The 22,249-nt window shown below is 34.9% G+C and overlaps 1 protein-coding gene across 5 annotated transcripts in view; it reads left to right on the top strand.

Annotated features, from left to right (window-relative positions):
• Window positions 1–22,249, top strand: part of ANKS1B (ankyrin repeat and sterile alpha motif domain containing 1B) — a 441,931-nt gene that overhangs the window by 42,457 nt on the left and 377,225 nt on the right. For all 5 annotated transcript variants that reach the window (XM_080394136.1, XM_080394134.1, XM_080394135.1 and 2 more), the window contains exons 2-3: window positions 7,368–7,448; window positions 11,113–11,269. In XM_080394136.1, coding sequence (XP_080250262.1) covers window positions 7,368–7,448; window positions 11,113–11,269 — 238 coding nt within the window. The remainder of the gene's footprint in view (window positions 1–7,367; window positions 7,449–11,112; window positions 11,270–22,249) is intronic.

Raw genomic sequence — 22,249 nt, 5'->3', positions numbered from 1 at the left:
TGAGACTCATCGTGGCTAAGGGTATTCTGGATATCCAGGGCTTGTCTTTCTCTCTCTGTGTCTGGGATTCTGCCTCTCCCTCAGCCATGCACTGAACCTCTGTCATTTATAATCAGCCTTTTCTTGGTTCTTTTTACTGGAGAAAGTGTGGATGGCAGATTGGATTAATGACTGTACTGGCCTCATCCTTCTCCCAACCAAAAATATAGTTAGTAATAGCAAGAATGGTAATGGGCAAGTATACTAGGTTTTCTATTTGGCATTAAGGTTATTAGTATGTTTTTAAATGATGCCACCCTACTCCAAATTTTTGTCTGGGCAGATGTAGTCTGTTAAATCTGTCACTGTTCTTTTAGCAAAGATACTTCACAAAATTTGAAAAACAATAATTACAGGTAAGATACTGGGTTTTGACTCTTACATTGTTGGACATGATGCATTTGTTCTACATGCTTTTTTAAATTATCCTTTTTACTTCCATGCTTGTGTTATCACTTTAAGTGCTGATCCTGCTGTTTGTATATTTGGAAAAAGATCTAACCAACTGTTGTTGTAGCTTTTCATGGAGAAAAGAAGTGTGATCCACAGAAGATAAACGTAACAGTAGTGCTAAATTCATAATGTGTGTTTATGAATTTTTTCTCTTTTTGTACTGCTTGATATCCATCTTTATGGATAGTACTATTACTGCACATATAATTCCTTAGACAGGTTTTCAAAACGAAAACAAAATTCTGAATTCAATCACAACAGATATAGCAGGAATGCTCTGAGATGATGAGCATTATTAAGTAGTTATTGATGCTCATGTCTTAGATTAGATGAGAGTGAATGACACTTCTTTTTCTAATTTTGCATTTCTATTCCCAGTTAACATTCAGAATGGGTTATATGTATACTGGAGGCTTCTACAACAGCTGGGAGGAAGAAACCCTTCTTTGCCTTTCAGAGAGGCATAGAATCACAGATAGACACCCTGGAGGCATCCCAGTAGTATTTTTTGTGAATGTCTGCTCTGTATCCCTAATGGGGAATCAAATGGTTCTCTATATGCTCCTTTCTTAGCCCAATTTGTTCTTCAGCTTTCCAAGTTAAAGTTCATAATTCCTTGATAGGAAGGGAATGGAGATATCTGAGCAGAATCTTTGTCTTACACATATCTTACACTTATGCTGCATGGAAAAATTTCCTTTACCTCCAGAAATCTTTATTGCCGGAGAAAGGTGGAGGCTGTATTTACCTTTAATTATTGCCTGCACTCCATTCCAATAGCAGTTTCATCTTACCATGATAAATCTTAAACTTATGGAATATAGGCCGTACTTGTAGTTCTTGTACAGGTAACTATCTTGTAAAACCCTGGCTTTTTGCTGAAATAAGATTCTTTGGATTAGCTTGATCATGCGCCTATAAAGAGGAAGATCAATGGTTTGTCGTCTTCTCTGTTTTCATCATTTGCAGTAAATCACATCATACTTGCAATGAAATTCATTCGTGATAGCCAGTTATTAGGAGACTTCCAGGTAATAGTCTCTAGATACATGGAATCACAGTTTCTCACTGAGATAGGTAAGATTTTGAATAAGCTATTAAAGGAGGAAGTAGCTTATTGTACATAGCTCTACCTCTTGATCAAACCGTTGTGTAGGATTGGGACCTACTTGTATAGGAGCCACTCTAAGTATAGTAATAAGGAAATGTTTTGTAACAAATAATCAAACTCATAATATTTACTGTATTCAATATTTCATATTAAATAGAAATCACAAATGAACGGAATCAGTATGGAAATAAAATCAGTTTAAGTTCCCCAGTTTTCCCGACTGACGCTATTTATGGCCAAGACTGTAAACAGATCAAGGTTACAGAAAAGTAGTGGATTAAGCTGCTTTAGAGCCTGAACTTGAATAACATATTTATTCCATTAATTAGCTGACCATAAATTTTGTTGTATTATTTATTCTGAGACAATAAACAGCAGGAATCAAAACAAAATAAGCACATTCCACACATTCAAAATGAAATGGTTTTGAGTCACATTTCACACTGATACAATAAAAATAAATACTTAATATAAAATAAATACTTAAACAATTGGAATTATATATACAATAAGTTTTAAAAATAGAGTTAATATTAATTGAATTGATACCCCCTGCCCTTCTCTTTTTAATTTTTAAAAATTAAAATAGTAATAAAATGCTTATTATTTTAATTTTGAATTTTTAACTCTCAGTTGCTACATGCAACTGCTGTTTTTAATACTGAAAAGATCTGAGATAGCCTCACTCAAGACATCATCTACTTTTGTCAATTTAAGACCTAAAGCTGCACTTAGTAAAAAAGAATCCTAAAATGCATTTTTTAATGTTGTTTTTCTGTGTACAACTTTTAAGTACTTTATTAATATTTATTATTCATTATGCTTTAAAATATTACTTTCTAAAAGGTTTTTTTTCCCCTACTGCCACTAAAAGCGAATATTTAAATTTGCTTTCCTTGAAGTAATTTGAAAATGTATCTCAAATTCAGCAAAGTAGTTAAATAACTGGTAAAACCATACATGGAAAAGACATACATGCTTTCTACAGGATTTATCTTGCATAACACTGGGTTGCATCAAAGAGGAATCTGTAGAAAGAAAAAACTGTCACATTTGCTAAAATGAAACACTTCTATATTTGATAAGTAACATTATTAATTTATATAGGTTAGAGCAACATCGTTGTCAGTTCAATTTATTTGTGCATAAAATAGAGAATGGGAGCTATTTTGCTGCAGTTCACAATAAGTAACGTTATTATTTTGTGTCTGAATAATTGAAGTTATATATTGTGTAATGTCAAAATTTTCAATTTTCAAAAATTTTTCAAATGCTTTTTGAAAAATTATCTGTAAAATGACCATGTATTATGTGTAAGTTCAGTTTACATGACTGAAAACGTGTATGAATGTAGGCAGAGCACTAGTGAATATAGGAGCCTGGCTATGTGTTGTAATAACTTTAGGCAATGTGTTTCTCTCAGATTAATAATAAACATGGAAATTTTGGAAGATCTTGGCTGAGAACGACATAAATTCCTGTAATATTTATTCTAGGGAACACAGGAACAATAAGGAAACAACGTTTATCTGAGGTGGTTGGTGTTTGCCATTAAAATCAACAGGAATAGGATGAAGGTTTGGATTTCCCACTGTTAAAACTGACTTGGCAAGATGATACTTACTATTTTTATTGTCCTGAAGAGCCAGGTGGTCTCTAAGAAGAGCTTCCAAAGATATTGAAGACCTGGGAAAGAAGATGGGGAGAGTGGTGGGAGGGGTGAGGACTAGGCATATGCTAAACCTCTCTCAGCCCTCAACAGGGTTCAGACCCTAAAATATGCAAGCATGAACACCATGCTTTATCCATCTCCTCTGGAGGAACTGATTCCATCCAGACAGTGTCATCTTCTTCATTGCTGCTTCATTTCAGAGAAGAAATAAATTCCAAAGAGAGTTACCAGTTAAGATAAGGTTTAAGTGAAACCAATGGGCAGAGAGATACTGATGTCATCAGGCAGCTTTCTAGCACTTACAGAATCATAGAATCATTTAGGCTGGAAAAGACCTTTAGGATCATTGAGTCCAACTGTAAACCTCATGGATTTACCAAAATATTTTTCTTTCACTGTAGCAAAACTACCATATAAAGAACATAAATATTAGTGCATGGATAAATAAATAATAATGAAATAGTATAATGAAAATGCACATAGAGAGGGGGAAATATGGTAGAAACGGGTTAAAATTTTTGATGGATATTCTGTGCATGTACGCATGTTTCTTGTACTGTTGACCGGGAGTGTGCCTGTGTGATGATGGTTAGCTGAATTAATTTCTGCTTTCCTTGCTTTTATGTTCATAGGTGTGTAACAACAGCCACTTTACAATTGCTTTTTTCCATATAGCAAAAAGCATAACAAAACCCCGTATCAATCAATTTACCATCTTTTTCTGTAGTCTCTCATTTCCGTATAACTTTTGAAATGCTACTCTTTGTATGTAATTATCTTCAGCTCATAAAAAGAAAAAAATGTTAATGTTCTTACCAAGTAAAGAGTATTTTCAATTAATATTTGATAATCAAAAGGTCAACATTCTTTGCCCACAGTGAGAGAAAACTGTAATAAGGAGGTCTATGCTTTTGGCAATAGTGTAACTTCAGTTTCTTCGTGCCTCACTTTGGCAAGATATAATGGAAGAAACTAATTGATGATCATGTTTTAATTCAGGGGTTTAATTTGTCATTGACTGAAAACTTATTTTTTACACAAGAAGTAGGTTAAATTACTTTCTTAAAATTCATTAAGTGATAGAAAGGTTTTCCTAATTTAATAATCGACATAGGAAAAAAAAACCACCTAACTTACTAATGCATGTAAAAATAAGAAGCTTGATGACTGACTGCATCAAAGTATTAGGAGAAAGATGGTTTTGAGAACGTTCAGTATTGGCCGTAGTCTAAAGAGCTGCTAATCTTCTGTCAAGAAATATTTTTTTCTGGAACTTGAATGGCAGTTTGCTTTGTTCCAGGTTCTCCTTAGTGTTGCTTTCACAGTAACTTTTGAAATGTTTTAATACAAAGATTAATATATTTGATAATTCCTTATATATTGCAGGTGTTTATGATGCCAAAGAAAGGCTCTTTAGGCTTTTTCTCTTTCCCTACTCCACTTTGCTTTCAAGTCAGATGCTTTTTACAGAGGTAATACACCACTAGACTTTTGCCCTGTTGTATTCTGATTACAAGAGAAGAGCTTTAGATTAACGATTCACCACAGCCAGGACTTCTAGGGTGTAAGAACTTCTGTTCACAGACTGTCCAATTTTAATTTGATTGTCAGTTATTAAAGCATAAATACCCTGTGTATATACTGGACTTGTGTTAATTTTGTAGGAAATAGTGTTGTAATACTGTAGCAATTCAAGACCTCCTAGGAGGGGATTTCTGCACTGGCCCAGGGGAAAAGAGATGCCTGTAGCCAAGTCATGCTCATGTCTCCTGTGTTCTTATTTTGATAACCAAGTTCTGATTTTGAGCATGTCTTTCTGTACCGTTCGGGAGCTGACAGCTATTAGTCCATCCATCCCGTCTCACCTTCTCTGAGTCATCTGGATTTAATCGCTCTCCTTTGTCCTTTCCCTCCCAACCTGAGTGTGCCGAGGAGCTTCACATAGGTGCATTTGTTTACTCATTAATTAATTTCAAATTTGCTTTTTTTTTTAAAAAAAACCCACAGTATAGTTTCAGTTGAAAAATATTTCCTAAGACTAGAATCAGGAAGTACAACAGTGCATTAAAGAGTGCCTGGATTAAAGTAGAAAATTAGGAGAGAAAAGAACCAAGTTTCTGTTGGGTTGGTTTGGTTGGTTGGTTTTTGTTTTGTTGTTGGTTTTTTGGGGGATGTGTGTTTTGTTTTGTTTAAAGGCATAATGCATCATGAATAATATATGAACTTACGGAACCCTTCCATTTTGAAAAAAAACAACCAACGGGCAAATCCTAACAACTGTAAACTAAAGCAAGCAACCAAGCAAAACCAAGTAAATTAATATTCTGATCATTTATGTATTTATGTTACTATTTGAAATATGACTTTCTGTACCACTTTTTTCCTGCTTCATTCTGCTATAAGATGGTACAAATCAAAGGGAGAAAGTAGAATCCAATAAATAAGAAAATAACTAATAAATTATTATGCAAAACTATAAAAGAGGTTATAGAATATCAATAGATAAGAACTTCTTTCCTTCCAATAGATAAGGACAGCCTGTCTGCCATTTAAATAACATCTGTCTATTATGGAGGAGCTATCATTTCAACAACTTGATTTTTATTACTTCATGAAGTTAAAATAATTTAATTGCAAAGATTAGAGTGACTTTCCTAGCTGGAAGTTGCTCCCTGTAGAAAAGGACATCTGTAGACTTCCGAGCAGATGAAGAAAAAAAATGACTCAATGTTTTGCTGCTTTGCACCCAAGAAAATATTTCAGTCCTGTTCTTCCAAGAAATTAACTTGCGGAGCGAGGTGAGGTACCCAGCACTATGTAGGATTATGCTCACTGCAGAACACAATGTATCATAGAAAAATAATTCTGTATGCATGCAGTATTACTTATGGGAAAACAGCTGCTTAAATTTATGCGCTAATTAATCACTGAAACACTGAAAAAACGATGAAAAGAGACCAGTCTACAACATCAGTATTCCATAGGTAATAAAATACGGGTTCGGTAGTAAAGGATTGTTAAAAAACATACGTTAAGCATAACATGTCATTTTATTGATGTAGATCATGAAAAACGTCAGTATGAAAACCACTGTTTACCTATTAGCTTCAGATTATTTTCTTTCAACTGCAGCACTTGATTCCAAGGTATGAAGTGAAGGGAAAATATGGCTGGTTAGTGACTGTTTCACACTGTATTACAAGCTAAAGAAAATGGATGGTAATTCAGGACTCATAATCTTGTGTCCTGGAAGTTGCAGTACTAATGATTGAAAATTGTGTTACAGAATAAAAAAGTTGCTTCCACAAAGGATACAGTCAGCTTCAAATGCCACCAGTTAGAAAAAACTTGCTGGTACTCAGTATGCCTCTGGTATCCAATTTCCAGGGTTTGGGGTGGGGACTGGATTATTTTTGGTAGATCAGCAAACACATTTTTCTACTTTGAAGCAAAAAATCTCACTTACTGTTTTGTGAAGCGTCCATAATAGATCATGAAACTGGTTACACGGGGCATAAAATGAAGCTGACTGTAAAATAAGTGCTGTAAAATACAGAAGGGTAAACACCCCTCCCACCCCCCCCCATTGCTTATTGAACTTTTGTTTTATATATATGCAATTTATTTAAAAATATAATTGGTAAAAATGGGAGCTTTAACATCAGGCCAAGTAAAAAGAATAAATTTACTGTCCCTTTAAAGGATATAATTGGTTCTTATTAATCTTACATTTGTATCAGTCTAGACTAACTGACCTAAAGTCAACAAATATATACTTGGGAAAAAAGTAGTGCAAAATCAGGTTGTAACCTCAGTGTAATTACCAAAGTAATATTGGGAGAACAGATCTAATTGAAATGAAAGGATAGTTATTAGTCTTTGAGACTGCCCTACATAAAGTTCGTTACTGCTATAAAGATGGAACATGTAAAATTATTTTTATAAATAAATTATATTGTTATCAACATGACATTTGCTATTTTAAGTTCTTTTCAAGATAATTTGTCTCTTAAGTTTAATCGCACTTCTGGCGGAGATTTTCAGTACTTGCCAAGCTAAAAATCTGACTTTACAATTGTGCTTTATTTGCAGCATCTGGCGAGGACCAAATATAAACTGCACAGACAGTTCAGGTTACACTGCTTTACATCATGCAGCTTTAAACGGACACAAGTAAGTGCCTCAGTTTTTATGTAGAGTAGTATTTAACTGCATAACCTATATGTAGCATAGCACTGAGATTTTCACAGAAAGCTGACAAACCCTGACTTACTGAAATAATCCTGTTTCCCATGGGTTATATTAATATAACAATTTTTGACACTGTCATTGAGATCAGCATGTAGAAATGACAAATGGGAAATGCAGTTTGGAAACTGTTGAGTCTATACTGGTTCTTCCAAATTCTTCCTTGATTTTGAGTTAGTTTATTTTTTTACTGCTGGTGATGGCTCTAGTATTTTTAGCTGGTGGGAAGTTGCAACATAAAATTTTGTAGCAGACTTGTGTGTGCATATACACAAGTATAGTGCGTTGAATGTTTAAGGAAGCAATACTGTGAAACAAAAGAACAGTATAGATTAATCAGTATCAAAGTGAAAGTAGCATGATAAGAATATTTAGAAGCTATACACTTGAGAACAGAAAAAAAAGGCTATTACCTTGTATGGGAATTTGTAGCTTCTCCCTGCTGTCCAATTAAGAGCGATTTGTGCTAACTTGAATGTGATTTTGGACTGTACATAAGGTAACATACAAATTCATAATAATAATATGTCTAGTTCACTCATTTCAAAATTTTTGCATTCTTCCTTGGAAAAACTAAAACTTTAGGATGTGTTTTTAATTGTATTCTAGAAATCTGCATATTTTCTTTAGACCAGATTAATCTTTTGGTGCATACAGGTTATTCTGTTTTTTAATAAATAAATGAAGTTAAAATACTGTAAAAGTAGATACTGTGCATTTTCTAAAATTTCAGTTCTGTAGGAAGATTCAGAATCATCCGTTTATGTATTTTACCTTCATGGAATTAGGTCTAAGTCCTTAGTGTGGTCTATTAAACTCAACCTTCTTTAGAAAGAGAAAATCACATTTCTTTTGTTTATAGTTTATGGATTATAGTTTCTTCTGCCATTGCACGTTTTTGATTGACAAAACCCCAAGCCTTACCTTGCAAAGACTGTTGATTTTAGATAGATGGAAATTGGTTTTAGAATGTTTAATACTGAATATAAACCGATAGTTACCCAGCAAAGTAAAAATACTGCTGTATGACTCTGAATGTATCAGAGATTTCAGGTGAGTCCTAGCAATATAAACTATCAAATCCCAAAACGTACATAAGTCAGATAGTGTTTTCAGACAGTGTTGGCCAAACTTCTGCTGAAGTCAGAGAGAACTTCAAGATGTGGACTAAGGTACTGCAGCTTTTGAAAAAGTCGTAATGGTGGCTGGCTGCTATGACCCCTTACCCTCACAGCAGGGTAAGTAACAGTTACTGACATCACATTTATAGCTCATTATATTAAAGTAAACTGAAATACATCATGGGGTATTACATGATAAGTCATGATGGTCCAGGACCTGGTGTCCAAGCCATCATACTGATCCTGATGCAATGGTAGCACTGTCAGCAAAAGAATCGGACAGACACCTGGTGGATGTAATTTCATTAGTCGCGACAAATAAATGGCTTTATACTCTGTTTCAGATTTGAAACTTGGTATTCAAAATGAATGTGGGGTTCAATCTTTTGACACAAGGGCCTTCCCACTTAGGGGAAGTTCTTGTTCTTTGAAAACTTTTGGGGTTTTAACTTTTCACACTTTACCTTAAGATGAACTTGAGAGTTTTCAAAGTTTTTCAGGGAAAGTGGGAACATAAGATTTAATGACCCTACTAATAATTTGTGGCTGGGATACTTGTTGGACACCAGTGTTCAAGTCCCCGCTCGATCATTGTATGTGTTGAATTCCCTCCTCCTTGGTTATTCTGGGGTAGTTCTGTTTCCTTTTCAAACTATTCTGCTTTATATAAGTAATTAAATCATATCTGGGCCAGGCACTTGAATCTCAGTCTCCCTAAGTAATTTTACTTATCCCAGTAATGTTACTGGGCTAAGGACTCTGTCTTCTCCTCTCTGAAATTTATTTCTACAAAATGACAAAGTTTTGACAGAATGCTAAAAAAGACTCACCCTAGAGAAGTGTGATGGGTCAGGGCATTCTTGAAGGGCGAAGGACACCTAGGTTCTATTTTGTAGCTTGAATCTTGCCACAGACTCTTTCCAATAGTTGCTGCATATTGTTATCTATAGCTGTCATTTGCGGCGGGGTTTTTTTTGCTGGTTTTCCCCCACTTCAATTTCTGTTTCCTTCGATTTGTGTCCCTTTCAAACTACTCTGTATCGCTAGCCTTCATTAGACCATCTACTGCAAGACCAGCTATGATTACATAAGTCTCTCAAGCCTTATTTGTAGTAAAAAGTTTCTATCGGGACTCACTTTTCTGAAACTTACTGTGTAACAAATGTCTTTCTGTAGTGGAACTGTTCTTTCTTGGGTTTTTTTTTTTCATGTTATTTGACCTTGTCAGGAGTAAGCAAAGTCCAGTTTAAAGTCTCCCTCAAAGCTTAGATTTGATGACTCCAGTATCTCCATGATATCTTTTAAAGACAATTGGGAGTTTCTTTTGACCTGGATATTTTCACTCTCACTTGCCACATTTTTCTCTCAACAGGCAATTAAATGCTGTTCCATCAGGGCTGGGAGAACAATTGCCTTGGGATTTACCTTCTGTCTTAATTTTTTGTCAAGGGCTGCTTTTTAGACATAACTTAGGCTTCATTGAGCTCCCCCCAGCACCCCACACCCCCCACCCACCCCCCACCATTTTTTTGAACCAGACCAGTAAGAGCCAGTGTTTCCATATTTAGCAAAATGCCTATAAACTTGCCCACACTGGATCATAGATGCTATAAGTTAATAACTAACAAAGCCTGACTGTGTCAAACTGAGAAGACAAATGGAGGGATAAGACAGCATTTACTTTCTGACAGACTTGGTAAGACGATCATACAACACAGCTGTTCTTTACATTTAACTTCTGAAGTACAGGAGACTGCTTAAAAATCAGGGATGCAATATACCAGCTTATACTAACCTTTCATTTAATGTATGATAAGCCACACTGGAAATACTGAAAGGAATATAATAAGAATTAAAATAATAAAAGTCACTTTTTTCCTCACTGCTTTCACGAACCTGGATGTAAGAAATGAAAATAGAAGCACTTATGCCCTAGAAGATAGTATATCTCTAACTAGATCATCATTAAATTTTCTTCCATCTTTGAGATAATGCTTTAAAGAAGAAAAACTGCAACTTAAGCCTTACTGCAAGAACTGTGTTCGTAAAGCTACCCTCTTGTCTTCCTGCATCTGGAACTCAACAATGATGGGGACGAGTATTTCTCTGCCTTTAGTGCCTGGAAGGTTTGTCTTGAGGCACATGCCCATGGCCTGGACAGACAAATTCTAGAAATGATTTCTTGGCCAGGTGAACCTGTTGAAAGAAACAGATACAGAGAATTGATCAGAATATTATTGATGGGTATTTGTAAGAAGTAAGAATCATTAAAATTAATAGTCTTTTGGCTATGTTTACTATCTATTTCATTCTTGGAAGTGGTTGGTCTTCATTTTTTAGCTGTTTCGCTTGAAGTACAGGTTTTTTTCTGTTACTCAGAGTAAAAATTTTGGTAATATGTATGTTCATGTGAAAATTTAATAAAGTAAGCTTTCTGACAATTTTTAGATTTACTTCCTGTTTTCCAGGGATATAGTTCTGAAATTACTTCAGTATGAAGCCTCAACTAACGTGGCAGATAATAAAGGTTATTTTCCTATTCACTTGGCTGCTTGGAGAGGAGATGTAGACATTGTGAAGATTCTCATCCATCATGGGCCATCACACTCCAGAGTGAATGAACAGGTGAAGTGATAAAAAAATTTGTGTACATCATCAGAAAAGAGCAACACATATTCTTTAGGTCTGGCAAATTTGTAGCCAAGTTAAAAAAAAAAAATCTGTTTTCCATTGTTTCAGTAATTTCTTCTCCAGGACTGATAAAATCTTCCAATATAAGCATACCAGATATCTTTCTTCTGGATGGCCACTGACCTAAAGGATATTAGATTTTAAAAGTACAAAAAAGCCTTCTGCTTGTTTCTGAAAAGTCATATGAAGGCATATTCTAACTATGCATCTTATATATATTGATGTAAATTTGCATAAGCTGTGTATTTTTTTACTTTATTTGATAATAAATTCCTGAAAAACTTTAAGATAAAAGTAATATTCTTAGTATATTTTGAGTGTACTGTAAGTGAACTGATATACAGAGATAAATGGCAATCCAGATGGACTGCATGTATGCATATGCAGCATAAAGGACACAAAAATACTAGGAAAAAATTATGAAAGTAATACAGTGGGTAAGGGCAGGATAAATATGTTGCATTCTGTTGTCAAACATATGGCACACCTTCTGTTTTCATTCTGTATATTCTTATATGGTCCGTTTATAGGGTTAGTGATATAGCAATAGAAAGAAAGAAGACAATTAAAAACTGACACCATCTATAGTCAGTTGAACTGCTTGAGGACTGGAAGTAAGCTGTGAAATATGAGTAGTAACCATAAGCTATTGAGTTTGCTAGATTAACCAGGATATTACTGGAATGTAAAGGTGGGAGTCTGCTCCAGATTCAGATCTAAATTGTAGTGTCAATGTTGCCTGTATACGCATCGTTTTATTTCACAGAGGTCTAGTCAGTGTAATCCCAGAAACCAGCAGGGTTATTCAGGTGACCAAAAGTAAAGCAGGATTTATTGGACTAAGCACAGAAATCCAGTACCTTCTAAGACCTTGCAGTAACCGAGACATGTGTGGGCTGGAAGGTATGAAGGAGGATACTCAGAATTTCCATGTCCTTGTGGAGTGGCTGATGGACTCCAGGTAGGGTACCCTACAGCACCTCAAATAGAAAAGTACAATCCAACAAATGAATTGCGCTCTTACTGTCTATATTAGTGTGGCTGGAAGGCAAACTGTGAGAAAATAAGAAATGTTAGACCTAAATTGCATACACTCAACCAGTGTGAGATGCCATTCCTTGAATAATCTATTTGATATTTGAGGTTATACACTTAGCCATTGGAATCCATACAGTAACTATGATATGAATATCAAGTATTAGTGCAGGAAATATAGGAAAATAAAGTAATAAAATACACCCATGTGACAGTCTTCTGGGAAATCCTGTAATACTCTGACTCATTAAAAAAAATGCAAACCACAAAATTTCTTGTTCAATGTAAAATGTGGTTTGCATTGCAGATTAGGAATTTCTCTGAGTTTCTCATTCTTATCAGCTGCTGCATGTAGGATGAAACCAGTTGCATTGTAGTTTAACTTTTGTCAAGGAGAAGGTTTTTTCCAGTTTTGTTTCTGCAACAAAGCAAAAAAGCAACTTTCTGATTGTATGTTATCCATTTGTGTGAAGAGATTCTTTATATTCTACTGATAGAAAACTGGAAGCTATGCAGAAACTTCAGAGAGAGAAATAGTGAAAAATTTCAGTAAGATCAGAAAGAGAAATGTAAATTTAAACCTACTTCTCTCCAAACCCATGTATACATCCAGACTTCAAGAATATTCTCGAGCTACATTAGGTGTGCTATCCAGTCTCTGGTTTGACTGCTGGAGCAAATAAGCAGGGATACCTCTGATTCTATACCCCACTCACTCAAACCCAGTCTTGTCGTTAACTTTTCTGCTATTTAAGCATTTTGCCCAAAAATTTTATAATGAAAAATATGTGAGGAATCCCCACAAGAAATGTTTGACCTTAAGTCATTTAAGGGAATCTTGCTCATATTAAACTTTGAAGTTAAACTGAAGCATACACATTTCTTCTGACCTTGTAAATCCCTTAACGTTCCATTCTAGACAGTAGCCAAACTTATTTTTCAAATTTATCCATTTATATATTTATTACTTTCAGTAAGTGGACCACTTTGCTGGCACTGACTTTCCCCTGCTAATTAGCACTAGAAGAATAATATCCATATCATGGAATGAGGGAAACACCATGTTGTTTTAAAGCCATCTCCACCCACGTATCTTCAAATAACACCAGAGTGGTATCCTCACCCTAATAACTATTGTACATTCTTATGAGCCTGTAGGCTTCTGAGGCTTTTGCTTATTTGCTGATATGCTCTATAAGGCAGGTGGTTCTTCATAGCTCTGATAGCTTCTTCCAGATTTGTGGAGCTGAAGCTATAACTTATAAGAAATCCTGGGTAATTTTTCTTCCTTGTTTTTGCTTCTGAGAGCTGGGGAGAAGGATAGCCATTTTCCCTGACACTTTTTCACCACAGCAACTAATATACTTGTCAGACTTTTTTTTTACTTTTTTTTTTTGTTTGTTTAAGGATCACATTAAGAATGTATATACTTTCAGTTTAAGAAAATAATTTTGTTCATTATTTAAAGATTGTTGCAACTAATTTGTAATACACCTTTGCTTTTAATCTATTTTATTAAAATTCTATTTAAACCAAATGCTTCTGAAACTTTAAGTGAAAGTAGTGAGCAACACAACAAAGAAGTAAGCTCATGATGCATAAATATATATTACATGACTTAATGGATTTAATATGGTATACTGTAAATTAATTGAACTGCTTTCTACACATTTAAAATGCAGTTAACTAGCATTGTAGGAACATATCCAGCCATATCCAGCATCTAAAGCTCTGAATGCCCCCTACTGTTCCTATTACATAAAATTGAAAAAAATAGTAAAGAAGCAAACAGTTAAGTGACAATTATTTTATCGGGCTGGTGGAATGTAGAGTGGCAACTCTACCCACAGTAAGTGCTTACAGCATAACAATTATGTAAGAATAATTCTATAATTGTTTAATGCAGGAGTCTGACAAGCATGATGTATGTTTTAAATTACAAAATATGGTGAAATTACAAAATGCGGTTTAACTTCATTGATGAAGACTTGAAAATATGTAAAGAATTTAATGAAGATCAAGTAGGTAGTATGAAATCAAGATTTGCTCATAAGTTAATACCAAATACAGTAAAAAGGTGTGCTGTTAACAGTCAAACTACTTACATAGTTACATGTAGTATGTAAGTTACATACTTGCATACTACATACATACTACATTACTACAAACTACTTATGTAAAGACATTGGGGTAGTACAAACATTTATTACAGCAACCCTCATTCTAAAATTCCGTAGTTGATATGATATCCTAATCTATGAAAAATAAATAACAGCCACATAGAGGTCAAGATGTAGTTGTTGGTACTAGTGCAGGAAATTGCATGCAATAAAGGTGAATGAGATAATTTCAAGTTCAAAACAAACTTTAAAATATATATGTTCAGAATATACATTATAGTATAATAGTGAAAAATTTACAGCAAAAAATGTGGACACTTCTGAAATTTCTCAGTGGTAGTCTCTGTTTTGCAGTGCTGCCTGTTTTTCTTTATGCATGTGGCACATCTTTCTTTACATTTATATATTTAATATATTGTAAAATTTGCCTGTGCATAAAATTGTAGTTGTCATAAAACCACTCACATTTCTTTAATGCTTTCTGACTCCTTCTGAAATGTGAGGGAAAAGAGTACAGGATGCATTCATAATATGTAAATACCCAACATCTAACATATTTACTGACTTCCCCAAATCATCAAAATGATGCACAGACATTATATGCTTCTCTCAGTGACACCTCAGGGACTTCCAGAAGTACGATTCAGCTACAAAGTAGCCTGCAGAAACAATACTTTTCAAGTTCTGCCTTTAATGTTCCCCCCCTTCCCTTAAATGGGAGACTGTGGATGGATTTCAGAATTTCCCTTGCAGTTCTTACTATATTCATTTTAGAAGAAAAAAATGTGAAGAAGCAATCTTTGAGCCATTTGCAGCTATAAATTTGAAGAAAACATTTATTCAAAGTAGTCAACAAGATTACCGAATTGCTTTTTTATTAGGTTTCCACATAAGTAAAGGTGAATTTCAATGGGAAGTCAGTAGATTTGATTTTGATTCACACTGGGTAATTTTGAGGAGAAATTTTCCCAATACCTTTTACAAAAATTGTCTTTTTGAAGAAAATACTGCTATCTAAATCCCTGTATTCTCTAAATCAAAGGATAATGGCATCTTTATTTGTCATCATACTGTTCTTATATATTAAAGATATCAATGAGATGAGAATAGCATCATGGAATAGTTTGGGTCAGAAGGGGCCTTCAAAGATCATCTATTCCAACCCCCATTCCATGGACAGGGATATCTTTCACTATATCAGGTTGCTCAAAGCCTCATCCAACCTGGCCTTGAACACTGTAGGGCATCTACAACTTCTCTAGGCAACCTGTTCCCGAGTCTCGCCATCTTCATCATAAAAAAATGTTGTCCTTATATCCAATCTAATTCTACCCTCCTTCAGTTTAAAACCATTGCCCCTTGTCCTGTCACTACAGGCCCTGGTAAAAGTCTCTCTCCATCTTTCTTACAAGCCCCCTTTATATATTGAAAGGCTGCAATAAGGTCTCCCTGGACCCTTCTCTTCTCCAGGCTGAACAGCCCCAACTTTGTCAGTCTTTCTTTATAGAAGAGGTGTTCCAGCCCTCTGGCTATTTTCATGGCTGTCTCTGGACCTGCTCCAACAGCTCCATGGCTTTCTTGTATTGGGGGCACCAGAGCGGGATGCAGTACTACCTCAGGCTGTTGCCCACGATTTTTTTTTAGGCAGCCCAGGACAGGATTTGATTTCTGGGCTCAAGCACATATTGCCAGCTTGTGTCCAATTTTTCATCCACCAGTATCCCCAAATCCTCCTCTGCAGGGCTGCTCCCAATCGTTTCACTGCCAAGTCTGTACTGATATTGGGCATTGCTCTGACCCAGGTGCAGTATTGCTCTTGGCCTTGTTCAGCTTCATGAGGTTCATATGGGCCCATTTCTCAAACATGTCAAGGTCCTTCTGGGTGGCATCCCTTCCCTATAGAGAATCAACTGCACCACTCAGCTTGGTGTCATCCACAAACTTGCTGAGGGTACACTCAATTCCACTATCTGTGTCATTGGTGATCCTATCAAATATTATTGGTCCCAGTATACAGACCCTAGGGGGACACCACTCGTTACTGGAATGTTCATTAGGGATTAGAATACAGAGGCTTAAATGGCACTGAGAGGAAAAAAATTGAAATGAAGCAGGGTAACACGCAGTAAAGAATTTCACCTCAGTATCCATTTGTTGTAGACTTGAAGAGAAACATAAAGAAACATAGTAATTCTATAGGGAGAAGGAAATGTCTAACTATGGTATATATTTCTCCTCTTACAACTGATATTTCCAGTTTAAGTAAAATACTTTTATTTTTATTACATTTCTATTGCAAATAATTGTAAACTACTTGTAGCTCTTAAATTAGTTCTATAAACTGGTTTGGTTCTGCACATATTCTCTGGTATTATTAACTATATAATTTCAGCATTCATACTACAGTGGGTGATACCCATATTTTTATACCCTTTGGAGCCATGTTCAGAATTTCATTCAGATTCCACTGAAAAAGATCACGTCTCCCCAAATGACTTTTAGTATTTGTTTGGTCTCATTAACGTTGCTTGGAAACATTTGTGCAAATGCAGTCCCTTTTCAAAACTACAGTTAAATCCATTCTTATTTCTGTGGTAAAAATCATCAGGGGTCTGCGTGTTAATAAATATTCCTAGACTTTTGGCAGACAACTTTAGGCATTGGTGGAATATTATTTTGTGACAGGACAAGACCTCATGAAAGAATTAATTCAATTAGGAGTAGTAGGCCTTAAAAAAACTCAACAAAGTTAGCGAAACACATCCAGTTACACGATATAGATCAGGGGTCCTCAAACTTTTTAACCAGGGGGCAGTGGCAGGCAGTCATCTGCGGCTGCTTGGTTTCCCCCCCAACCCCTGGCGGGGGGGGGCGGAGGGGTTCTGTAAATACTGGGGGCTGGATTGAGGACCCTGGGGGGCCGTATCTGGCCTGCGGGCCGTAGTTTGAGGACCCCTGATATGAAGGTTCTTTTAGATCCCTAATAAGTATGACCTCTCAGGTTTCTAAATTTTTGAATGTAAGCAAAGTTGTGAATAACTTTTAATCAGAGTACAATTACAGTTGTAGCAGAAAAAAAAAAAGAAAATATTTAGTCTTGTCTTGAATGCTTTGATATTTAAATCAGTTTTGAAAATATATCTGGAAAATAAATCTGGAATTTAGGGATGCCTAAATTTTAATGCTTGGTTTTGTGTTTAATAGAATATTTTGTAAGGAAATTTATAGGCTTTTTATTTCTTTCATGACTTTCAAATTAGACAGGTTCATTGATGACGTGTGATAAGAAGGATGTCGTTAGGTTTTTTACCACAGAAACTGTAACAATCTGTGCACCATATAAAGATCCATTTCCTTCCTCAAAAATAATGAACAATAAGATCACAATTACATCTCCAAGAGTTCTTCTCATTCTTGGCTGTGTTTCTGTTGTAACGTTCAGCCTTTGCCCTAGACATCCAGGAAAGGACTTTAATTCCCACTGTAATTAAATACAAGCACATACTACTTGCTGAATCAGTCCGGCAAACTTCCGTATTTTTTTCAGAATTATTAATTTATATTGGTGGAACTTCTCAGGAAACTGCTTTCCTGTTTTAATAGGTGAAGTAAGACCATCCTGAGATCATTCCTTTCTCTGTCTTGAATATATTGTTTCTTTTTTGTCTATTTCATTCTTTAGTCGTTAGCACCTTAGTGTATCTTTTAAATCTCTTTAGCTGACTGTTCTTGAGTATATTGAGCTTATAGACTTTTTCAGACTCTCCCATTACTCCATTCTTCTTTAACTTAAACTATTTCATAACTGAGGCAATAGCACAAAGCTTTTCATAAAAAAACCACCAAAGTCTTGTTCAGTTACTTAACATTGGGATCATATGAGAAATAAATGGCTCAGTGATTTAGAAAGCCTCCCTTTTCAAGTTCATCATGAAAATGCTTAGATAATAAAGGAGTTGAGCATTCTTTGGAAGGGTCTGTTGTAAAATCACTACTTGAGAGTCTTTATTGCTTGTACAGTACTTGCATGGACTTTAGAAGCTTTAAAATTTCCTTGGCAAAACTGAAGTACTACACAACTATGCAGTAAAAGTCCTAAATATACCCACTGTTTAATAGTGGCAACACAAGGACCTATATGATATTCATGAGAGCCATTTATTCTCTTGATATCTCCTGTACCTCTTTACTATCAGACTGCCAAGCTATAATAATTTTCTCTGTAATGTGTCTGGCAATCTGTCCTCTGATGAGTAGATCTTAAGATACATTCTACATTTTGTGGTGGCATGCATTCTTAGAAGGTAAATTATGTAGTACAGCCTGTGGTATTGACCAGATGCGGTGCTGTGAAGGCACAATTCAGTTCGCAGCAACAAAAGTCTAAGTTCTGGCTGTATGTGGCAGAGAACAGACTCAGAGAAAGTCTAGAAAATGACAGGACCATGCCCATGGAGAGACCCATGTAACAAATAATGAAGAAAATTACAAAATGTTAAAGACTGAATCATGGTGCCTTTCTCATTTCTGAAAGAGGTTCATTGGGCCATATAAGTAACTGCTTGGTTAAAATATTATTAATTATGAATATTAGGAACTTACATTTTACACTGGTTTTGCATAATATTGGTCTACTCCTTTTGTCCTACGTTTTGTATGTCTGGGTTCTGATTTCTAGATCTTTCTTGACTCCTTCAGTCTTGGGGTCTATCTTGTAGTTTCTAACATGAACAAAGTATCTGAAATTTCTGAAAGCATTCTAGTCTTTTTCTTCAGCACTATATGCATTATTTAGCCCTTGGATAAAACCTCGGTAAAACCTTTTCCTACCAAGGTGATTTATTTTGTGTAAGTAGTACTAAATTGTCAAAGCGGATAAATTCAGAGGACAGTTAAATTTTAATTCTCTATTGGAAAGTTAAAAATCATTCTGTCTTTTATACCTGAATTGAGTTGATTAATTTACATTTCAAAGAGGGAAGGATGTTGTATTAAGTTTTAATTATAGTATCTCTCGGGTCTGATAACAAAATATATACAATGCCAGTTCTGACTGCTTCTGACTGCATGTGTGTAGGTAATTTAATCATCATGTTTGTCCAGGTTGGATTCTGTTTTATTTCAGTGATACCTGGTTCTTTTTAACTTTGAATCTGTTTGATTTGTCATTAACTGAAATGTATCTTTAGTTTGGCAAATGCATAGAAACGAACAATACAAAAATGTTTAACAACTTTCATCTGAAAATCATAATGTCTGCTTCAGATTTACAGATGCTTTTATGCACCGTGCTCTTTTAAAATATACTTTTCTTTAAATATGCCATTGCATGAAAATTCAGGTGGATATTCTTTATTTAGAGAGAGCAAATTTCAGTTTGCTGCACAGCAGCAGTGATTTGGACTGGTTGGTTTCTATGTGTCTATATATCTGTGGCTGAAATTTGGTCCAGTCACCGCACTTTGAGAAAAAAGCTGTAGCCAATTTTATGTCTCTCTGAAAATTTAATCAGAATATTTTTGAACTACAATATTACCGTTGGCACAAGATTCCATATACTTTATGTAATATCCAGAAATGCTTGAAAAGGATTCAAACATAAGCAGATATTGGATTGATAGATGTTTGACAAATGTATAGTAAATGTGTATTTTGCTATTTACCTTACAGAATGTGGACATACTTACACATCTAATTTCTTTGTGTAACTATTTCCATTGGATATGTAAATACAGTAACTGTAGGCAAAAATCACCATAATTGGCCATTTGATGTGCAATTACCTGATTTTCATACTTAATTGTGGTAATTTTACATAGAATTAGGCTGCAATTGCCTGTTCATCTATGCAGTTCTGTCCATGAAATACTGAACAGCTAAAAATAAATTCTAATAAACTATGCTTGTGATTTTGGGTATACCACTGTACATTAAAAAATTGCTTTGCCCAGTCCTGTATAAAGGATACTTTAGAAGTCACTAGAGCACAAAAAGCGTTATCTCGAGTAGTTGATAGAACATTGCAGCCATGTAGTATTGCAATAGTACATATTTTAACCTGAATTTATGGTCTGTGCAATAGAGAAAGACCATGTGGTGGTCTGAACAATGATTCAAAATAGTCATCAAGCCATGTCTGCCAATGGAAACTTCTCACTTTCTACCTGGCTCTTCTCCAGCTTCTGTCTTGCAGTTTAGCAGGAAACACATTCCAGTCTCTGGGATCTTGTGTGGTGTTGTAGACACCTGAAGAGCTTATCTGCAACATCAATTTGTCTCAATGTATTGATCTGTCTCTTCTGTCTCACAGGTTCAACTGAGCCATTTTAAATTACGAGATGAAATCAAAATGACAGCAATGTTGTTAAAACCACAAACCCAAGAATTAAGTTCTGGATTATAGAATTAGAAACACTGTTACCAAAAAGAAAAAAAAGTTTTTCCCCTTTCCACCTTTCTAGATATTACTGTGCAACATGCATTTTCTTAACTTAGCTAGCTTTTGAGTAAGAGGCCAAAGCCTCATTTCTCTGATTCTTTCACCCTTTCTGTCTTTTGAAAGACAAATCCTTTGTCTATTTTTAGTTCTATGTCCCCAGAATTTTCTTCAGTTGTTTCCTTGAGAAATACAGCCTATGGATTCAGATTTATTTCTTCTCCTTTCTTTAGAATTATATTTCTACCTTTCTTTAGAATTTTTTCTGCATTTACATTGATTTTTTATTTATTTAAATGACACATTAGATTTTTAGCTTTCTACTCTTTCAACATTTTCAACACTGTGACAACATTTTATAAATCATATGTCAGAAGAGGGATTCAGTGTGCATACTTTTAAAATTTATAGTGTCTAGCCTATTTTAAGGCTATTTTAAAGCTTCTTAGAGACTGCGTAAGATATATTAATAATATAGATGACATATAGAAATCAGAGAGCTCTATAAATTATTTCCTTCCTCCCTGCCTGAACTTATTTCTCTGTTTGGGATTGCAAATATAGAGGCAAAACTGGAAGAAAACAATAAAAGAAGATACTGGTTATTCTCAATATTTATTTATTTATCTATCATTAGGGTTATAAATAGTGTTTGGGGAGAGACTTGGGGGGCATTGCTTTATAAGGAAAAACTTATTAAATCCACAGCATAAAATACCCATATGCCTTAAAATGCACATGTACATCTTCCTGGAGCCCTGAGAATATGTAGCTGCTTATGTGATATGCCAAGTCTCTCTAATATATACAGTTGCTATTTTGCCTACTTCTAACTTTTGGTTGTAGTCTTGATATTAATTTCTATGGTGATACAGGAAACTAGTTTTGTGCCTGATGCATTTCCATTACACAGTTTTTCTCTGTAATTTCACTACTCTAAAGAAACTGCTATGATTTAAAACCAGTTAAACTGAGAAAAGAGACTTAAACTAAGTGTCAGAGTATTTCTAAGAGAAGGCCTCAACTATGATTTGAGGAACAGTTGAATTAAGGAGGGTTAAAGATTTCGGTATATCATGAGCCAACAGGGTTTTTTGGAGCATGTTATTAAAAATGGATTGGGAACCATGTAGACACACAGGGACCTGATCTGCTTGAAAGCCACAAAGCTGAAGTATTAATTAGTATTTTGTATTTTTTTATTATTTTTATTATTAAAGAATTAATTAATTAATAGTATAATTTTAATGGCATCATCTGAAGCATTTAACATACATTACCATACATTGTATTGCAAACCCTGCCTGTGTAGTGATTTCATGG

Source organism: Falco punctatus, assembly GCF_963210335.1.
Source record: "Falco punctatus genome assembly, chromosome: 6".
In the NCBI taxonomy this organism is placed as follows: domain Eukaryota; kingdom Metazoa; phylum Chordata; class Aves; order Falconiformes; family Falconidae; genus Falco; species Falco punctatus.
This window is presented reverse-complemented; position numbering and strand designations above follow the sequence as displayed.